This window comes from Aquarana catesbeiana, linkage group LG04, assembly GCF_042186555.1.
Source record: "Aquarana catesbeiana isolate 2022-GZ linkage group LG04, ASM4218655v1, whole genome shotgun sequence".
NCBI classification, from domain to species: Eukaryota; Metazoa; Chordata; class Amphibia; order Anura; family Ranidae; genus Aquarana; species Aquarana catesbeiana.
Window position 1 is genome coordinate 38530742 of NC_133327.1, and position 20001 is coordinate 38550742.

General features: G+C 41.7%; 1 protein-coding gene across 1 annotated transcript in view; it reads right to left on the minus strand.

Moving 5' to 3' along the window:
* Window positions 1-20001, minus strand: part of LOC141139167 (uromodulin-like) — a 135634-nt gene that overhangs the window by 25532 nt on the left and 90101 nt on the right. The window contains exons 10-13 of the mRNA XM_073625058.1: window positions 18132-18340; window positions 11492-11649; window positions 6592-6837; window positions 80-242 (exon numbers count right to left, since the gene is read on the minus strand). Of these exons, the coding sequence (XP_073481159.1) occupies window positions 80-242; window positions 6592-6837; window positions 11492-11649; window positions 18132-18340 (776 nt within the window). The remainder of the gene's footprint in view (window positions 1-79; window positions 243-6591; window positions 6838-11491; window positions 11650-18131; window positions 18341-20001) is intronic.

Genomic DNA, 20001 nt, shown 5'->3' on the forward strand with positions numbered 1-20001 from the left:
TGTGTGGTGCATTTTTTTTTAGGATTCCTGGAAATATTTGTACCCATTTTCCAATGATAACTCTATTTGTTGTACTCACAGGAGTGCAAGTGCCAGTCGTAAGATCGCAGAGATTTATCTGGCAGTGAAGGTAGATTTTGCTGTAACCAGCGATAAACTGAAATAACTGCAAGGAAAAGCGACCTTCCTTCGAAACACCATTCATGGGAACGCTGATGGTGGAGCTCTGCTTGCCTGGACAGCTGTTAAATAAAGGGAAAAAAGCCATTATGATACTGCTATAATACATCATTTGTGTTTTTTTTGATACCTTGAAAAAGACATGGTCATGTGTTAATACACTTTTAGGGGAACACATTAAAGAAGAGTACTTATTTTCCTTCCGCTCAGCTCTTTTCCATTGTAGAGAAGGGTCCCTCAAAGTCACTACTGTGTCCTACATTGACATGCAGTTGGAACTGGTGAAAGAGGCAGTGTCAATTTCGCAGCAAACTTCAAGGGCGAGGTTCTCTAATGGAGAAGCATTAAGGGATGAGGGCAGAATTCATCATTATCTTCTACACGGGTAGGTGCTTTCCTAAATGTATTTTATTATGTGTCGGGGTCTCTTTTAAAACTAAATTGACCAATGCACAGTAGATATGTATAAGAAATAATTTTCGGAAAGATTATGTCTGGATGCGATGGATAATGTCACCTTGTTGTTCTTTACATATATCAAAGTAAGCCGATTACCCAGTATATATTGTACCTGATCAATTTAGAGCTACTTGATACTACTTGATACTGGTTTCTCTAGAAGCATACACTAGACACCAGGAGATTCTGACTAACTAAGGCAGACCATAATGTATATGAATAGTAAAATGAATGATTGCCAGAATGAAAAAAAGAACTTTCTGTTCAATTTACTGTAATATGTTATTGTAGTATTGGTTTGGAATTTGTGCAATTATTTTACAAAATTTTTTTGATCGTTTTTCAACATAGAAATATCCTTTTTTTTATTGATTTCTGCAGCTCATGCACATTTAATTTTTTTTTCTTAAACAAGTCCCCTATTAATAATTAGAAAATCGTTCTTTCTGAAAAAAAAATTCCAACATGTTCAATCATTCAGTTTTGATGGTGGCACGAAAATCTCCTGTCGCAAGAGGCACTAATTATGTGACAGTCGAACTATCGGTCTATCTACCTGAATTGTTGTTTGTTTTTCTACTCATCAATGTCCTGCTTAAAGTAGAAGTCAGTCCTAAAATAAAATCCTTGCATCTACAGATATCCATGATCTAATGCCTCGTACACACGATTGGACTCTCTGCCAACAAAACTGTAGATGTTCGAGGGTTGTTGGCTCAAACTTGTCTTGCATACACACGGTCACACAAATGTTGGCCATCAATTCCGAATGTGGTAACGCGGTGACGTACAATACGTACGACGAGCCGATAAAGAGGAAGTTCAATAGTCATGTGATATCTCCATTACGAACGCTAGTTTTACAAGAATGAGCGCTTCCGGCTTGTACTTGATTCCAAGCATACGTGAACTTTTGTGCACGGACTTGTGTACACACGATCAGACTTTCCCACAGCAAAGTTTTTTTAGCGGAAAATTTGAGAACCTGCTTGCAAACATTTGTTGGCGGAAAGTCTGACATCAAATGTTCGATGGAGCATACACGCGGTTGGACTTTCCGACAACAAGCTCACATCCAACATTTCCATTCGGAATATCTGACCATGTGTACGCGGCATTAGAGCAACTTGTAAAGAAGTAATCGCTATACATACCTTTTCTGCATCCGATCCGACCCGATCCCATGCTGAGCTGTCAGCTGTGGCTTCGCTGTGGAGGCGGGTGCAGAGGACACGTCTGACAACGGAAGCCCCATAGCCCCATAGGCTTCAGCCGCTGGAGACTGGACCGAAGCTGATACAAAAAAGGTATGTATACTGATTTCTTCCTTACACTACTAGATAGGTTAGTCTTATGCCCCGTACACACGGTCGGACTTTGTTTGGACATTCCGACAACAAAATCCTAGGATTTTTTCCAACGGATGTTGGCTCAAACTTGTCTTGCATACACATGGTCACACAAAGTTGTCGGAAAATCCGATCGTTCTAAACGCTGTGACGTAAAACACATACGTCGGGACTATAAACGGGGCAGTGGCCAATAGCTTTAATCTCTTTATTTATTCTGAGCATGCATGGCACTTTGTCCGTCGGATTTGTGTACACGCGATCGGAATTTCCGACAACGGATTTTGTTGTCGGAAAATTTTATATCCTGCTCTCAAACTTTGTGTGTCGGAAAATCCGACGGAAAATGTGTGATGGAGCCTACACACGGTCGGAATTTCCGACAACAAGGTCCTATCACACATTTTCCATCGGAAAATCCGACCGTGTGTACGGGGCATTACAATGTGGATGTCTGTAGATGCAGGGATTTTATTTTTTGGTTGGACTTACACTTTAAGGAAACTGCTGTATTGTTCTTTAATGTTGAAAAAGTTTTGCAGTGTCAGTATTGTAGCACCAACACTTAAGGTGTCATGGTCAGTTCTTTTAGTTCAATCAGCAAAAACTGAACTTATTCCTCCATCCACACATTTGAGCTTTCAGTCCAGGGGGGGGGTCTTCCTCAAGTGTGTGTGGGGGAACTGATTAGTGGGAGGGAAGGACAGTTTTCATCCAGGTGCTGAACGGTGAGGTTTATGGAGGCATGGGAGGAGAATTGGACCTAAATGTGTCAGTTACAATTTGTTTTTGATACAACTTATGATAATACACTTGCGGTAGCTTAAAAAGGAGCTCCAGGCTCCCCCCAAAAAATTTAAAGTTAGCAGCTACAAATACTGTGGCTGCTGACTTTTAATAAAATCCAGAAAAAAACGCATAAAACAAATGCTATAAATTAAGTTGCAGTTCAGTAAAATACGTATTTAATCCCCAAACAAAACATGACTTAGTACTTGGTGGAGAAACCCTTGTTGGCAAGCACAGAGGTAAGATGTTTTTGTAGTTAGTTATTAGGTTTGCACACATCTCAGGAAGGATTTTGGTCCAATCTTCTTTACAGATCTTCTCTAAATCCTTAAAGTGGAGTTCCACACTAATTTTTAAGTTTCACTCATTCTTGCAGCATAAGCATTGTGAAATGGCCAAAAAAATGTTTTTGTTGTCAGTGGTTACCTGGATATTCCATTTTTAGATGCAGCTTCCTGTCCTTGCCACCAGCGGATATGCCCGTAATATCTGGGGGCGCACTGTCTCCTGGGAGCTATTTGTCATTATTCCCAGGAGTCAGTGTGGATGACCGCCGCTTGTTCTTGCGATATTCTGAAACCAGAAATGATGCAATGACGCCATTGTTTATCTTCATTGCCATCACAACGGGGCGGGCACTTCCGACGACGCCGACTGTTGTGGTGGCAACGTCAGAAGTGTACGGCGCTGTGAGCCGTACATACTGCACATGTGCGAGAATGGAGCGGTGCATGCTGGTCGCTCAGCTGCACCGTAACCAGGAAGAGAGTGCTTGTGGGCTTCACATGCCCACAAGCAATATGGAACATGCCAGGGATAAAAAAAAAATCAAAGACATCATATGATCTAAATCGGCAATCGAGCGAACGTCGATCGCTAAACAGTGAGTGATATAAATAATAGCATTTAACAAAATATATTTGTTCAAAAGAAAAAAAAATACATAGTTGGCACTCCGCTTTAAGGTTTCTTGGCTGTCGCTAGGGAACTCGAAGTTTCAGCTCCCTCCTTACATTTTCTGTAGGATTAAGGTCTGGAGGCTGGCTATGCCACTCCATGACCTTTCTGTGCCTCTTCTTGAGCCACTCCTTTGTTTACTTGGTGGTATGTTTTGGGTCACTGTCATGCTGGATGCTGGATGGGGCCATGAATTGTTTAATTTTGGATGAGAACCTTCTTCCCTCAGCCAGAACACGAGATGAGTCGTGGATGGGTCTTCCAGCATGACAATGACCCAAAACATACAAAGGAAACAAGGGAGTGGTTCAAGAAGAAGCACATTAAGGTCACGGAGTTGCCTAGCCAGTCTCCAGATCCTATAGATAATTTATGGAGGGAGCTGATACTTTGAGTTGCAAAGAGACAGTAAAATTAATCTTAAGGATTTAGAGAAGATCTGTAACGAAGAGTGGACCAAAATCCCTCCTGAGATGTGTGCAAACCTGGTCACCAAGGGTTTCTCCACCAAATATCTAATAACCTAAATTATAACATTTGTCTAATGTGTTGTTTTCTGAATTTTTGATTGATATCCTGTCTCTATCATTTAAAATACACCTTTGATAAAAATGATAGACCCTTCATTTCTTTGTAAGTGGGCAAACCTACAAAATCTGCAGGGGGTAAAATAATTATTTTTCCCACTGTATATGGATGGGGAGACTCTTTCCAAAGGGGATGCAGATTGAAATAAAAACTTGCTTTAAATGTACTTAAAGTGAATGTAAAGGTAAAAATTAAAAACATTAAAAAATAAATACCAAACATGTCTATAATTACCTGCTTTGTGTAATGAAATTACACAGAGCGGTCACAAACATCCCCTATTTGGGTCCCCCGCCAGCGCTCCTGGCCCCTCCCTTATGACCATTTCCTATATGGGAAGCAACTTCCCTCGTCGCTGGTTTTTAATTGACAGCACTGGGAACCAATGGCTCCCAGTGCCCTAGCAAAGCCAGTGAGACCTGGAAGTGAGGGGAGAAAAGACATGCAGACGTGCATGGCGCTGGATTGAAAGAGGGCACAGGTAAGTAGAATGGGGGGGGTGGGAGGGAGATGCTGACACCTAAACATTTTTTACCCTAATGTAAGAAATGCATTAAGGTAAAAAATGTTTAGGCTTTACAACCACTTTATTAGGTGCAATAAATACTTAAAGCAGAACGCTAACCAAAAATAACATGCCTATTAAATCATAAAATAAAGAGACAGGTTTTGTTGCAATATTCGCTTTTAATCTGGAGCTCTCCCTGCAGTACTGTTTTCAACTGTGAGATGTCCTTATTCTAATGGTCAATGACATGCAACCCACTTGTATTGAGTTCAAACTGTCCAGGACTTGCCCCCAGCCTCTGACTGAACAGTGAAAGGAGAAGCAGCACAATGATAAGCTCATCTATCTGTCACTCTGTTTTCTAAGCCTGTCAGCATGCTAACTGTCAGAATGTCTTGACTGGCTCCTTGTGCTGATTCTTCTTCTCACACTACAGCCCTGATATATTGGGAAAGCAAAAGGATATTACCAGGTCAAATTCAGGTACTTACCATGATTGTAATAAAACATACACTGTAAGGGGTTGTAAACCTTTGTTTTTTTGTTTTTTTTAAAATAACAAACATATCATACTTATCTCCACTGTGCAGTTCATTTTGCACAGAGTGGAACCGATCACCGTCTTCTGGGGTCCCCCAACGGTGTTCGCGGCTCCACCCCGCAATCGATAAACCCCCTGAGAGAAGTGCTCTCCCTGGGGGTTACTGTGCGGTTGATCTCCCGAGTCCAGCATTTGTGTCCATAGACACAGAATGTTGGACTCGGCCCCGCCCCCATAGGATGCATTAAGGTGAAAAAAACATTTACCTTTACAACCCCTTTAAGGAAAGTGGAAAAATAGCACTGGCCCATAAGGTTATCTTTTTGGTATTGCTATCTTATCTTAAGGTATTGATGTTGATGTAGATGATTTGGTTCCTGAGAAGCAGCTTCTACACCCTAAAGCAGTGATGGCGAACCTCGGCACCCCAGAAGTTTTGGAACTACATTTCCCATGATGCTCAACTACACTGCAGAGTGCATGAGCATTATAGGAAATCTAGTTCCAAAACGTCTGGGGTGCCAAGGTTCATCATCACTGCCCTACAGGATCCCCATGGTCTCTAGCTTGTTGTGCAATATAACAAAAATGGAAAAAGAAGCTCAACACCACTGCTAAAACCATATACCATTTTATTCAGATAAAGATCAAGGGGACAATCGAAAGAGTAGCCAATGCATTTTGGGGCTTCAAAACCATCCTCTTCATCAAGGCTTGAAATTGAAAACAATGCTAGAAGTGAACTGGACCTTTGGCAAATTAGCTGCAGACAAGACATTTTCTTGTAATCACACACTGAAATGCCATCAAAGATTCAGTTCACTTCTGATCCACTCATATTGTTTTCAATATCAAATCCTGATGAAGGGACTTTTGGAACTTCAAAATGCATTGGCTACTCTTTTCATTGTCCTCCTGATGTTTATTGGAACAATGTCATATATGGTCCTTTTAGCAGTGGTGTGGCACCTAAAATTACATTTTGTAACAATACAAAATTTGACAGAGGTTGTAATCCTTCCCAACACTATCTAAAGCTTAAAATAAAGGTTTGGCTATGCAAACTGTACACTATACTAGCATTCTGCCTGTTTCCTTGTTTTTCAGCTTTCAAATTTGATTTGTCACAAATCGTATACTGTCATACATAAACCTTCTAATGAGTCCTCATCATCACTGACCTTTATTAAGAGTAAAATCAGTTTTAAACTGTAACAAACCTGTCTCTGATGATATAGTATCTTGTAGCATCATTTATGTTATTTGTCGGTGTGCCAAAACAGTTTTTCATCAACACAACATATGGGGAACTATCGGGCTCATCGAGGTTGACACCAATATACAGATAAGATTTGGTTGACAATTGAACTTCGGGTGCTTCATAGGGAAGAGTGTAGCTGGCATCTTGGAAAAGTGCCATGGAGAGCTTAAATTGACCGGTGCCTTCTGTGACAATGTTTATTATACTGCAAATAAAAAAAAAAAAAGATAACTTTAATATTACATACAATAATTGTCAATGTGTCACTTTGCAATTTAAACTGGAACTCCAGGCAAAATAAAAAAATTACAAAATAAAAAATACATTCATACCTATATTACCTGTCAGTGGATCTCTTCTTCTCTCACCAACTGTAATATGGTGACAATACTGCTTGTTCTGTAATGCAACCTCACCTCAGTGTTGTCACTTTCTGGACAGGGTAGTCTTAGATGGACATGTGGTTTAAAATGCAGTTTAAACTGATTCTAAATCTTTAATATTTTTTAAAATAAAAAACATGTTATACTTATTTTCTCTGTGCAATAGTTTTGCACAGCAGACCCGATCCTCCTCTTTTGGGGTGTGTATGGGGGTGCCTCAAATTTTTGGGGGATTTTAAGTGCTTCAGTGTAACTTTTATTTTTATTTTTTTTACTAAAGTTTAGTTGTTATCACATAGGGGAGTCAATGTCCTCTATGTGATACAATTTTGTCATGACATATTATTTTTAATGAGACATCAATGGTTTTTTGAGTGAGGAAGCACATTAGATATGCTGTTCTTGGTGTCTCTCAGTTGAGCCAATGGCCAAATCCATTGGGTTGGTTTAGCCCCTTCTGATGTCCGCACTGCAGCCTGTTCATTAGGCCATAAGACGGTGTACCAGAGCAAGCCACAACATCACCTGACTAGCGCTGGATGCAAGCCTGTTACCTGGCTGTCTAGCAGAGATATACAGTCTATCCCAAGGGGTATAGCGAGACTGGGTGGATCGCTCAGGCTGTATTTACAATGTGATGTTTGCTTGGGACAAGCAATGCCATTCAGGAACAAGCATACTGATACACACATGAAGTGGCCAGCAGTCCCAGCCTGGTAATTGTTATATTCTGCTGTGTGCAGAGCCGAACCCCAAAAATTTGATTGAGACAATTTTTCCTCTTTACATTCCACATATCTTGGGCCTTTGTAAAGTTGGTGTTGGTTTTGACCGCTCGCTATAGGGCTCCATATGTGTATCTCACAAATGTTGTGAGCACTGTGTGCCTACTGCAGAATTACTGCAGCAGAGCTGCTCTGCTTTGCTGGATCATGTACATGTACGTGATCCAGTATTAACGGGTAAGGGGTGAGCGCGTGCCGACCTGGCTGTGGTGTCGTTTGCTACAGCACATGTCGATCAACAGGTCCCGCCCAATTATTTATGGCCGGAACCCTCTGATCGGCTGAGTGAAGGGCGAAATGAATAATTTATCGTGCGCAGATTCGCATGGTTGTTGACACAATTCAGAGTTAGAGCCTTAAACTTATCATCCTACACAGGATTTCTGTGGCCTGTCTGATAAATTCATTGAGAATCTGGTTATGCTGGAGATTTAAGATTGTGTGGATAAGGTTTATTTTTATCGAGTTTTAAATGTTGCTTTGTTATATTGATTCACCCTTTGTTTCCCTTGATAAAATGTATTAACAGAGACACTTTGTGTGACTTTTTTTTACTAAGACCCCTTTCACACAGGGAGGATTCCGTTCAGCTTAGAGATCCATTGCAGATCGGCGGAGAGCAGGCGGATGGTGCGTCCATGTCCATGTTTCTGCAGTCTTTGCTCTATGGGGGGCACAAGCGGACTTCATTGTCCTTTTACACCCGACTACCCTCTGATCTGATCCACCTAAAATGGAAGAGGTCGGATCCCTATCCAATTTTTTTTAGCGGACCCGATTAAACTCGGAGGTAGGCGAGTGTAAATGGACACAAGACTATCTACCGTCACCTGTCCATGAAATGCAAGGATCTTCCGATTTATTTTGATTTATTTAAAGTATAAAATTTTTTATGCTTTCCCCAGGTGTTAATTGATAAATGTATTCTAATGCAAAATGAAAGCATTGAAATCTTTAATACTACTTCAGTGATCTATCTATCTATCTATCTATCTATCTATCTATCTATCTATCTATCTATCTATCTATCTATCTATCTATCTATCTATCTATCTATCTATCTATCTATCTATCTATCTATCTATCTATCTATCTATCTATCTATCTATCTATCTATCTATCTATCTTTTCTGATCTCCCATGCAGTCTATTAAGTAAACTAAAAACTAATGTTAGTGGGGCTTTCATAGAAAATAGGTACAGGAACTCAACCATGACCCCCCCCAAACACACCCTCCAGACCGCATCAAATAGTGGGTGTGGTCCAATTTCATTAACAGTGGGAGAGTCTTTAACACCAGAAATGCATTACGTACAGAGTGCAGAGTTTGGGGGGGTCAGGGGTTTCACACAAAGTGCAGAGTTAAGGGGTGCGCTGTATACAGAATGCAGATTTCAACCTTCTTTCACAGCTGCTTACTTCTGAATCCCCGATCCACATCTCACTTTCACCCCTCTTCAGCTCTGACCTCTGCATGCAACCCCCCTCCACTGCCCCCATCTTTTCCCCACCTCCTTAAAAGTTCCATCATCTTCCAGATGTCCTCCTTTTGTTGCTGTATTAACCTGAACCTCCCAGTTGGCTCTAGTATCTCCCTGCAAACTGTAGATGGCTTTACTTCTCTCACTTGCAGAGATCATCCAGTGGGGGTGTCAGCATTTTCACTGCACCCGGGGCACCTGCATCTCCCTTGTCCCCATCCTGTAGTCAATGTGAGCCACTTAGTAGATCAGATCAGATATGATGGAGCCATTGGGAGACAGGCTGTCACTTGTAAACACAGAAGCCGGACTTCTGTGTTTACAAATGATAGTGTTGAGCAGGGAGCAGAGGGCCTGAGCCAGAGGTGGTGGAACTGTTTTCCATCAGGTTCCAGCTAAAAAAAACAGTCCTGAATGTTAGTATATGACCTTGGAGAGCAAATGAGCATTTAAAAAATGTCTAAGCTCATCATTATATAAAGAAAGATGCTAAAGGAAAGTATATTCCAGTACCACTTCAGGAGAAACACTTTGGACATCTAGGGTATGAATGTGAGGCTGGGAACACAATACCTCATGCCTCAGCTTCTGTTTTTTTTTTTTTAGTTAAAACTCCTTTTTAACCAGTTAAAGTTTAAGTAAACCCCCCTATCGTTTTCAGTCAAGGAAGCTGCCATCTTTGCCTCTGATTAATCTACAACTGCCATGATGCTGCACATGTGATCAGTTATGACACCAGTCATTGGATGGTTTGACATTTTGGTTTAGAGCACAACCAATGGGAGTGTTACATTTCCGGCACGTGCCAGAAATGAAACTGTCTTATGGATGGGTTTACTTCCGCTTTAAGAATCTGTACATACTTTCAGACTCATGCCCTGTTAATCAGTCAATAGAACTGTTGGAGTAATTGCACTGTCTTCTACAGAGGCAATCAGGTTTTCTTCAAAATATGCACTAGATAACAGTACTCAGAGTCTTAAGCTGGCCAGTAGCCATACACTGATCGAATTCTAGATGGTTCTTAATGAACTGACTGAAATTTTCTCAGTGGGTGGCCTCTTGGCTACCTCCCATTCAACATCCATTGATTGAAAAATCAAAGGGGCTAAAAATTGTTGGCCAAACCACTGTATCCATTTGGATGTACCTCTTGTTCAGGTATTTTGACAGCTAGCACTACTGTCAAAATACATTATGGCAAAGCAGGAGATTTGTCCATCCATGTTATATAGCGTAGATGAAGGAATCTGTTAGGCCCCAGGTTGAATGAAAAAATCGAATAGTGTCTTTTCATTTCTCCTACACAGCACCAAGATTTGTGCTGGGGATTGTATATGGTATATACTTCAACTGCTATAGTTACTAATACCTAATTATAGTATTTGAGGAACAGCATGAGACAACTGGATCAGTCACACAGCTTAAATGTAGCTATAGTTAGTTGATATTTGTCCAAAGAGGAAGGAAGCAGAACCTAGCCAACTAGCTAAAGGGAACCCACAGCTTTGAGGAATCCAGAAGAACCCTTAGGACTTATGTATGGTATGATCAATTAAATAGTGAACAAAGTAAGCAGTAATGTTTTTATCTCAACAAAGTTTAGTGAATATAATGTGTCAGGTGTATTTTTTAAAAATATTTTAACATGATACTCAATTAGCAAGATGTACAAAAGGTCTTTTTTTATTAGTATATATTGGGGGCAAGAGTATTGCACATAAAAACCTGCTCAATGAAGTCACTTATTTTTGGGTAGGTGGGCTAACAGCTTAAAGGTAGTGGTTTTAAAGGGGCATCCCTTTTGTTTGAATATCCCTCCAAAAGTACCGACTGTGTAAAAGGGTATACAGATTGATGTCACCATAGTGAGGAGGGCTCAGTGACTCTTCATTCATGAGAAGACCGGCCTGTATGCCTAGTGAAATGAGGTGGTATCTTTGAGAAAAGAGGGTAAACATCAGGGGATTGGCAGTTGTGTGTCTTGTTGGGGGAGCATTAACATTCATTATGAATGGGTTGCCAGCATAGTATAATCGACACAAAAAAGAGCGTGAGCCTTTTTTTTAATGCCCCACAATGCCCTGTATGTGTGTAGTGCCTTGCACTGTACATAAGTTGGCATTTCTTGTACAATGTGTTGGGGTGAAATCCGCAGTAAATAAAATATAAGTAAAAATAATTTATAGAAATAAATAACATAACTTACCTAACCATGGGATTAATTGCAGTGTCAAGGCTAAGTTGTATGTCAAGTGGGTAAGAACATTTCATTTGAACAGTGACTTCTCTTGGTATAACTGAGTCACCTCCGGATTCCAATGTGATATGTAGTGTGTTGATATAAGTAGCATAAGTTGTGGATTTCTGTGGGGAAAAAATTTAAATATATATAAGAAGAGCAAAATGGAAATGGCTATGTTTTCAGAACACTTGCTTGGATGCAATATTCCATGGGTGTGATTTCAGAAAATTAAATTAAAGAAAATTGGATATTCTGCCCTTTAAAATGAGTCCTTCTGGGATCTGTTTCCATTATTCTTATTAAAGGAGATGAATGGGGTAATTCCCGGCCAGCTCTAAGACAGAGAACTGAGCAATCACATGACCGCTGATCGCTCAGTTCTCAGTCTTTTTGGAGTGAGCGATTTTCACAAAGTAAAAGAAAACTGCTGGTGAGATTACATGCCTTCGTCATCCAGTTCTCTCCTCAGCATCTCAACATCTCTCCCTCTCCCCCACCTCCCTCTCTCCGTCATTTCTGTGGTCTGTGTGTGAGCCGATCTCTCCTCCTGCCTTAATTTGAGCAATGCTATTCCATAACTGCCAACTTTTGAACTTCAGATTGTAGGACACTTGATGGAGAAATTGGACTGCAGCATGCGTAGTGCACTGCGGCAAAATGGATGTGTGGCTAAACTCTAACAGTAGGAGGGGTTTTAGGGGCGTGTTTAGACAAAACCCAGGCTTTCTTGACCTATAAAATATGCTTTGATTACTTTGTCTGAGCCTAACTTAAAGAAGAATTTCATTAAAATAGTCAGGGACTGCATAGCAACCAGCAACTGTTGAGACACTGAACAGTTTGGAAAGAAGTATATGATATACAGTATTGTGTATATAGTGCAGGAGTTTGTAAGGCAAAGCACAGTGGTTGGGGAGTGCTGCAGTCAGTGTTGGGTTTAGGATGCAAAGTGCTGATTGCAGGGGTTCAGAGTGTGTTCAAGGATCAGGAGTATGTAATGCACAGAGGGCTGTAGTCAGTGCTGGGTTTAGGAATACATGACACAGTGGCGTCGCTAGGGGGTGGCTATTGAGGCTATAGCCCCTAATCTGGAGCCCAGGGTCCCTGCCTAACCAGTGGGCCTTGGCCCCTCTGCAGTTAGGCCGCGGGTACAGCGGATGGACGGGCTGTATGAGAAAGCTGGGCAGGCGGATGAGAGAACCGAGTGGGTGGTTGAGCAGAGATGAGATCATCTCTCTCCGCCCGCCCAACATCACCATTCTTCCACCCTTACAGAGCGTGCCTTTTCAATGTCGGAGGTGCGGCAAGGAGCAGCAAGATGGCATCATCTCTCACTGCCCGGCCTGCATCACTGCTCTCCTGCCCTCACTCAGATCTAAATGGACCAGTGCTGCCAGTCTGCCACCAATGCAGCAACAATGCACATTTGGTTGCACTGGCTGGCATGGCAAGTGACAATCTGCAAATAGTAGCAGGTGATCATCCACATCAGGTGGCAGGCGACGTGGCAAATGACAATCCACATCTGGTGACAGGTGACGTGACAATCTGCAAATGGTGGCAGGTGACGTGGCAAGTGACAATCCACATCAGGTGGCAGGCAACGGTGGCAAGTGACAATCCACATCTTGTGCCAGGTGACAGTGGCAAGTGACAATCCACATCTGTTGGCAGGTGACGGTGGCAAGTGACAATCCACATCTGGTGGCAGGCAACAGTGGCAAGTGACAATCCACATCTGACGGCAGGTGACGGTGGCAAATAACAAGCTGCACCTGGTGACAGGTGACGGTGGCAAGTGACAAGCTGCACCTGGTGAGAGGTGATGGTGGCAAATGACAAGCTGCATCTGGTGGCAGGAGATATGGCAAGTGACACACTCGGGGCTCCCACTGATTCTGCATTATGGGGATTTGAACCACTTCATTATATATTACAATGTATTAATAGAATCAATGCACTTCAATCACCCTGACACCATATCAACCATGGCGCCATGATGAATGAAGCGCCAACACCTGCCATTGCCCGCAAAAATTTCTTACCACCCGTGTGACCCGCTCCCCCTCCCAGGCCTGCAAAAAGGTTGTTGATCGCTGCTATGGGCTCTAGCCCCAGATCTTTTGCAGACTTAGCAATTCCCCTGTCTTGTGGCATTCTCATAGATCGACCACATTAAATACTTAAGCCTTAACATCTCCCTTCAGCTGTTCGTAGAGATGTATTAGCTCTGATTTTTTTCTTGTGAAAGTACAATTACTCTCAGCAAAGCCGGGTCCCTCAGTTCCAGAACCATATGCAAATGTATCTCTCTTTGCAGATTTATCTGTGGCTACCACCCAAAATGTAAGTACTTTGCTCCAATTACCACCATTCTCAGAGAATGGCAAATACCTTATAAATGGGGCTTCCCAACAAAGCTCTTGGTGTCCTGTCAAAGCCAATCAGTTCCCGTGCTGATACCAAAAAATGAAATCAAACGGCTGCTAAATTGGAGCCTCCTAACCGTACTTCCACTGATGCTTCAGCAATGCAAACCACTTCTGCGCATCTCTATTTCTTGAGCCACCAAAGGCGCAACCTACCCCACCACGCTACCTATCCTGGAAATAACCATGCCTGGTCATGTGGCTAGTTATGTAGTTTTCTTTTCTTATTTGCTTATCTAATCTTTTTTTATTATTAACTACGCAACTAGTCCTCCATTGTGGATGAGAACTGTGCCAGGCACACAAATGGTTCACTTTGTATTGATGTTTCTTGTTTCATGTCTTTTACGCTGTTATAAGTGTTATTCTTCTGGCTGGTTCAGTGCACATATGTGTAGTGAAAGTGAGTGCATCTCTTTCTCTGACATGTGCTAGCTTTCCTCATTCAACCCACCATGGCTATTACTATATAATCAATTAACACCAAGGGGCTAAACTCCCCTTAAAAAAGAAACCTATTATGGAAACAGGTAGCAGCTGTGTTCAATGTGGTGTTAGCGCTCTCTCTCTCATATACTGGTCACTGGAAGTTCAACATGGCACCTCATGGCAAAGAACTCTCTGAGGATCTGAAAAAAAGAATTGTTGCTCTACATAAAGATGGCCTAGGCTATAAGAAGATTGCCAAGACCCTGAAACTGAGCTGCAGCACGGTGGCCAAGACCATACAGTGGTTTAACAGGACAGGTTCCACTCAGAACAGACCTCGCCATGGTCGACCAAAGAAGTTAAAGTGGAGCTCCGCCGAAATTTTTTTTTTAAAAAGTCAGCAGCTACAAATACTGCAGCTGCTGACTTTTAAAACATGGACACTTACCTGTCCAGGGCACCCGCGATGTCGGCACCCGAGACCGAACCGTCTCTCGGTCCTCGGGTGCTGCTGCCTCCATCTTCGGTAAGGGAATCAGGAAGTGAAGCCGTGCGGCTTCACTTCCCGGTTCCCTACTGCGCATGCGCGAGTCGCGCAGCGCAATACGGCTGGTCCCTGCTGTCTCTGGGACCCGTGTGTTTCCCAGCAGACAGCGGGGAGGAAACAGGAAGTGGCATAAATAACCGCAGATTCTGCGGCTATCTATGCCGGAAGTGGGTACAGATACCTGTAATATACAGGCATCTGCACCCCCCTCCCCCCTGAAAGGTGCCAACTGTGACACTGGAGGGGGGGAGGAATCCGATGAGTGGAAGTTCCACTTTTGGGTGGAACTCCACTTTAAGTGCACATGCTCAGCGTCATATCCAGAGGTTGTCTTTGGGAAATAGACGCATGAGTGCTGTCAGCATTGCATTGCTGCAGGGGTTGAGGGGGTGGAGGAGTCAGCCTGTCAGTGCTCAGACCAGATGCCGGACACTGCATCAAACTGGTCTGCATGGCTGTCGTCCCAGAAGGAAGCCTCTTCTAAAGATGATGGACAAGAAAGCCTGCAGTTTGCTGAAGACAAGCAGACTAAGGACATGGATTACTGGAACCCTGTCCTGTGGTCTGATGAGACCAAGATAAACATATTTGGTTCAGATGGTGTCAAGCATGTGTAGCGGCAACCAGGTGAGGAGTACAGAGCCAAGTGTGTGTTGCCTACAGTCAAGCATGGTGGTGGGAGTGTCATGGTCTGGGGCTGCATGAGTGCAGCCGGCCCTGGGGAGCTACAGTTTATTGAGGGAACCATGCATGTCAACATGTACTGTGACATGCTAAAGCAGAGCATAGTTACATAGTTAATCAGGTTGAAAAAAGACACATGTCCATCTAGTTCAACCATAAAAAAAATAAAGAAAAAAAAAATAACATCATGCAATCCTATATACACAATCCTTTACCCAAAGTTGATCCAGAGGAAGGCAAAAACCCCAGCAAAGCATGATCCAATTTGCTACAGCAGGGGAAAAATTCCTTCCTGATCCCACAGAGGCAATCGGATTTTCCCTGGATCAACTTTACCTATAAATGTTAGTACCCAGTTATATTATGTACATTTAGGAAATAATCCAGGCCTTTCTTAAAGAAAGCTACTGAGCTGGCCAGATCCACCTGGAGGGAGTCTATTCCACATTTTCACAGCTCTTACTGTGAAGAAACCTTTCTGTATTTGGAGATGAAATCTCTTTTCCTCTAGGCGTAAAGAGTGCCCCCTTGTCCTCTGTGTTGACTGTAAAGTGGATAACTCAACATCAAGTTCACTATATGGACACCTTATATATTTGTACACATTGATCATATCCCCCCTTAATCTCCTCTTATCAAGAGAGAATAAATTCAGTTCTTCAAATCTTTTCTCATAGCTGAGCTCCTCCATGCCTCTTATCAGTTTGGTTACCTTTTCCAGTTGCCCTATATCCTTTTTATGAACTGGTGCCCAAAACTGAACTGCATATTCCAGCTGAGGTCTTACTAATGATTTGCACAGGGGCAAAATGATATCTCTCTCTCTGGAGTCCATACCTCTCTTAATACAAAAAATGACTTTGCTCGCTTTGGAAACCGCAGTTTGGCATTGCATGTTATTATTGAGCTTATGATCTACCAAAACCCCCAGATCCTTCTCCACTATGGATTCCCCCAGTTGTACTCCCCCTAGTTAAGGCAGTGCTGGAAAATAATGGTGGCCACAAAAATATTGACACTTTGGGCCCAATTTGGACATTTTCACTTAGGGGTGTACTCACTTTTGTTGCCAGCGGTTTAGACATTAATGGCTGTGTGTTGAGTTATTTTGAGGGGGCAGCAAATTTACACTGTTATACAAGCTGCAAGTCACTACTTTACTACTGTAGCAAAGTGTAATTTCTTCAGTGTTGTCACATGAATAGATATAATAAAATATTTATAAACACAAGAGGCAAATTGATAGGCAGATAGATAGATATATAGGCAGACATATAGATAGATAGATAGATAGATAGATAGATAGATAGATAGATAGATAGATAGATAGATAGATAGATAGATAGATAGATAGATAGAAATACTTACTATTCTTCCTTTTTCGGGTGTTGTCAAGATAGAATTTTGGTCCCAAATTTTTGGCCTCGCTACATTCTCTATACAGCACACCCACAGCCCAGATAGTTATGTGTGGCCCTAAATCGGTTCTGATACAGATCTCATTGGGTACTAGGCAGGGATGCCGTTATCACCCATGTTGTTCATTATAGCTATTGAAACCCTTGCAATAGCAATAAGCCACAACCCAGACATTTTATGAATAGAGAGCGGGGGTAGGAGCCATAAGTGCGCTCTTTTTGCAGATGATTTGTTGCTGTTCATCACCTCCCCCCATACTACTCTACCAAACCTATTGTTTCTCCTGAACCATTTTGGAAAAATGTTGAGCTTATGGTCAACCACGATAAATCGGAAGCGCTGAATATGAATTTACCAAACAAGACTTTGCGGAGTATCCAGACTCAATACCCTTTTTTTAAAAGAACAAAAACTTACATGGTTCATGTTGAATGAAAAAATAGTGAGTGCTTTACGAGATAAACAATAAATTTTTGACAAAATATGGTCCCCTTGGCTTGCTTACTTACAGGTTCCGAATGACTGAATCATATAGTACGAATAAGTTGAAGCTGGATACTCGGATGGACCCATTTCTTTTCTTCTCCACTTTTTCTTCTTACTCCTCTTTTTTTTTTTGCTTGCTCCCTTCACTTTGGCCAGACTCTGCATCACATTCTCTTAGCTTTTTCTTCTTCCCTCTTATTTAAGCTCTTGATGTTCATATTTGGGGGTCTGGAGCCCCTTTGTGGAAGCATTACAGTGCTTGGCAACGAGTAATATCGATATCTTGGGTCTTGTTGGGTCTTGTTGTCCCACACTATGATCCAAGGGGTGATCGTATAGACGACCACTTCCTTGTAACCACAATTATTTTGAGGTTTTATACCCATGTTACAACACAAAATATGTTATTCCGGTTCACTTCTGATGGTGGTCAAATGCTCACTCGTGAATACCCACCTAATTGCCAAGATTTTCAGATGTTTTGTTTCCCCACATATGTATCTTTGTCTATACAGAGCTAGCAAGGATTTTTCCCTGCCCTGCACGGTGCTTTTGTTACCTTTAATCCTTTTAAAACATTAATAAAAACAATTGAAACAGAAATACTTACTATTAGCTGAACTCCACATTCCCCATCTTTAAGAGCGACTGTTACAGAGTAAGTTCCATTGACAATATCATCTTGAAGCTGATAACAGTCGACGTTTGCAACATTGAGTTTACTGACATCAATATTTTGACTTCGTAGCTGACATTTTAGGAAAGAGGCTTTCATTTCATGTGCTCCACAGGTAAGTACTGGGTGTATTTCTGAAATATCTTAAAAAGGGAGAAAAACAATTTATGTCATTTTTAAATAAATATAGGTTGACAATGTGATACATTATTATATTCATGTATCTAATAATATAATGGTGAGACAGTGCACATTTCATTTGAAACACTGCATGGTGAACTTTGCCTTTGCATAATGTAATGAACAGTGAAGCTTATTAACTTACAGAAAGGGCACTAGGTTTGCAAAAAAATATTTTCTCCTTGGGTAGGTGAACATGGATGTATGGCTGTGCTCAGTAGCTGTTGCTTTAGATCTTCCAGTCAGAGTGTACAAAAGAGGAGATTAGCGACAATGGAATGTTGGTTTTTCATGTTTTTAACATCTCAGTTACAGTTACAATTATTTTTCTTTTGCCAATGTAACAACATGGTCTACATATCTTGCCATTTAGTTTCATATTGCTCTATATGCCAATATATGCCACAACTTTTCCCCTTCTTCACTAAAGGAGAATGTGCCACCATTTTGTTTTATAAGTCATTGGTGACTGGAGCCAGGGGCCTAGAGGACTTGGGCCTCTACACACAGGCTGTGTGCCTGGAGGCTGCAAGTCTAGATAAGCAATCTATGCGCTTTGAGGCTTTGTGACTAGAAAAGCAAGATGTGTACCTGGAATTATCCTGATGCTGCAGTCAAGCAGCTGGAATGGAGCAATACAAGAACCTCTTGTTTTGTGGAGAATTACTCTAATGATAGCTGTGTGCTCCTGGAGTTAAACCACAACCTGCAAGTGACAGTACTAGAGAAACTTTAAGAGCCTAGAGATGGACTGTGGGTATTTTACCTTCTCCTCTCCATCTACAATTAAGTTGTTGAAACGCACTTAAGGAGGGCACTTAAGAATGTGTATCTGCTTGGAACAACATGTTCTTGCAAGGGGGGTCTTACTTGGAAGCTCAAGGCAATTCTAAGTAGTGGTAATGTAAAGTTATTTCACGAAAATCCCATATCTCACCTATATGCAGAGGCTCAGATCTCCTGGTTTACTTACATTCTATATGAAAAAGTGGGTGTAAACTGCTGAGAGATGATAATCTCCCAAAATAAGGTTAGGTGTGTGCCCACAATATCATACTAGCTGAAATAGTATAACACAGACATATTTTTAGTCATTGTTTATTTTTGTACTCGTACTATTATCTAGATTTATACTATGCATACAACTCTGGTCTTTACACTGTTCCTGCTTGCTTGATCCACTGCTTGATCTACTGCTTGACTTTCCTGCTTGATCCACAACTTAACCTTCCTGCTTGATCTACTAGTTGACCTTCCTTCTTGATCTACTGCTTGATCTACTACTTGATCCTGCCTGGCCTAACTTCTACCTGTTTACAGAATATTCTTTTGTCTAGCATATAGCCTTTAGCGCAAAAGCTGTTGCTTGACCTTCCTTGATCTACTGCTTGACCTTCCTGCTTGTTCTACTAGTTGACCTTCCTTCTTGAGCTACTGCTTGACCTTGCTGCTTGATCTACTAGGTGACCTCTTTTCTTGATCTACTGCTTGACCTTCCTGCTTGATCTTCCTGCTTGGTCTACTATTTGACCGTCCTTCTTGATCTACTGCTTGATCTTCCTGCTTGCTCTACTGCTTGACCTTCCTGCTTGATCTATTGCTTGACCTTTCTGCTTGATCCTGC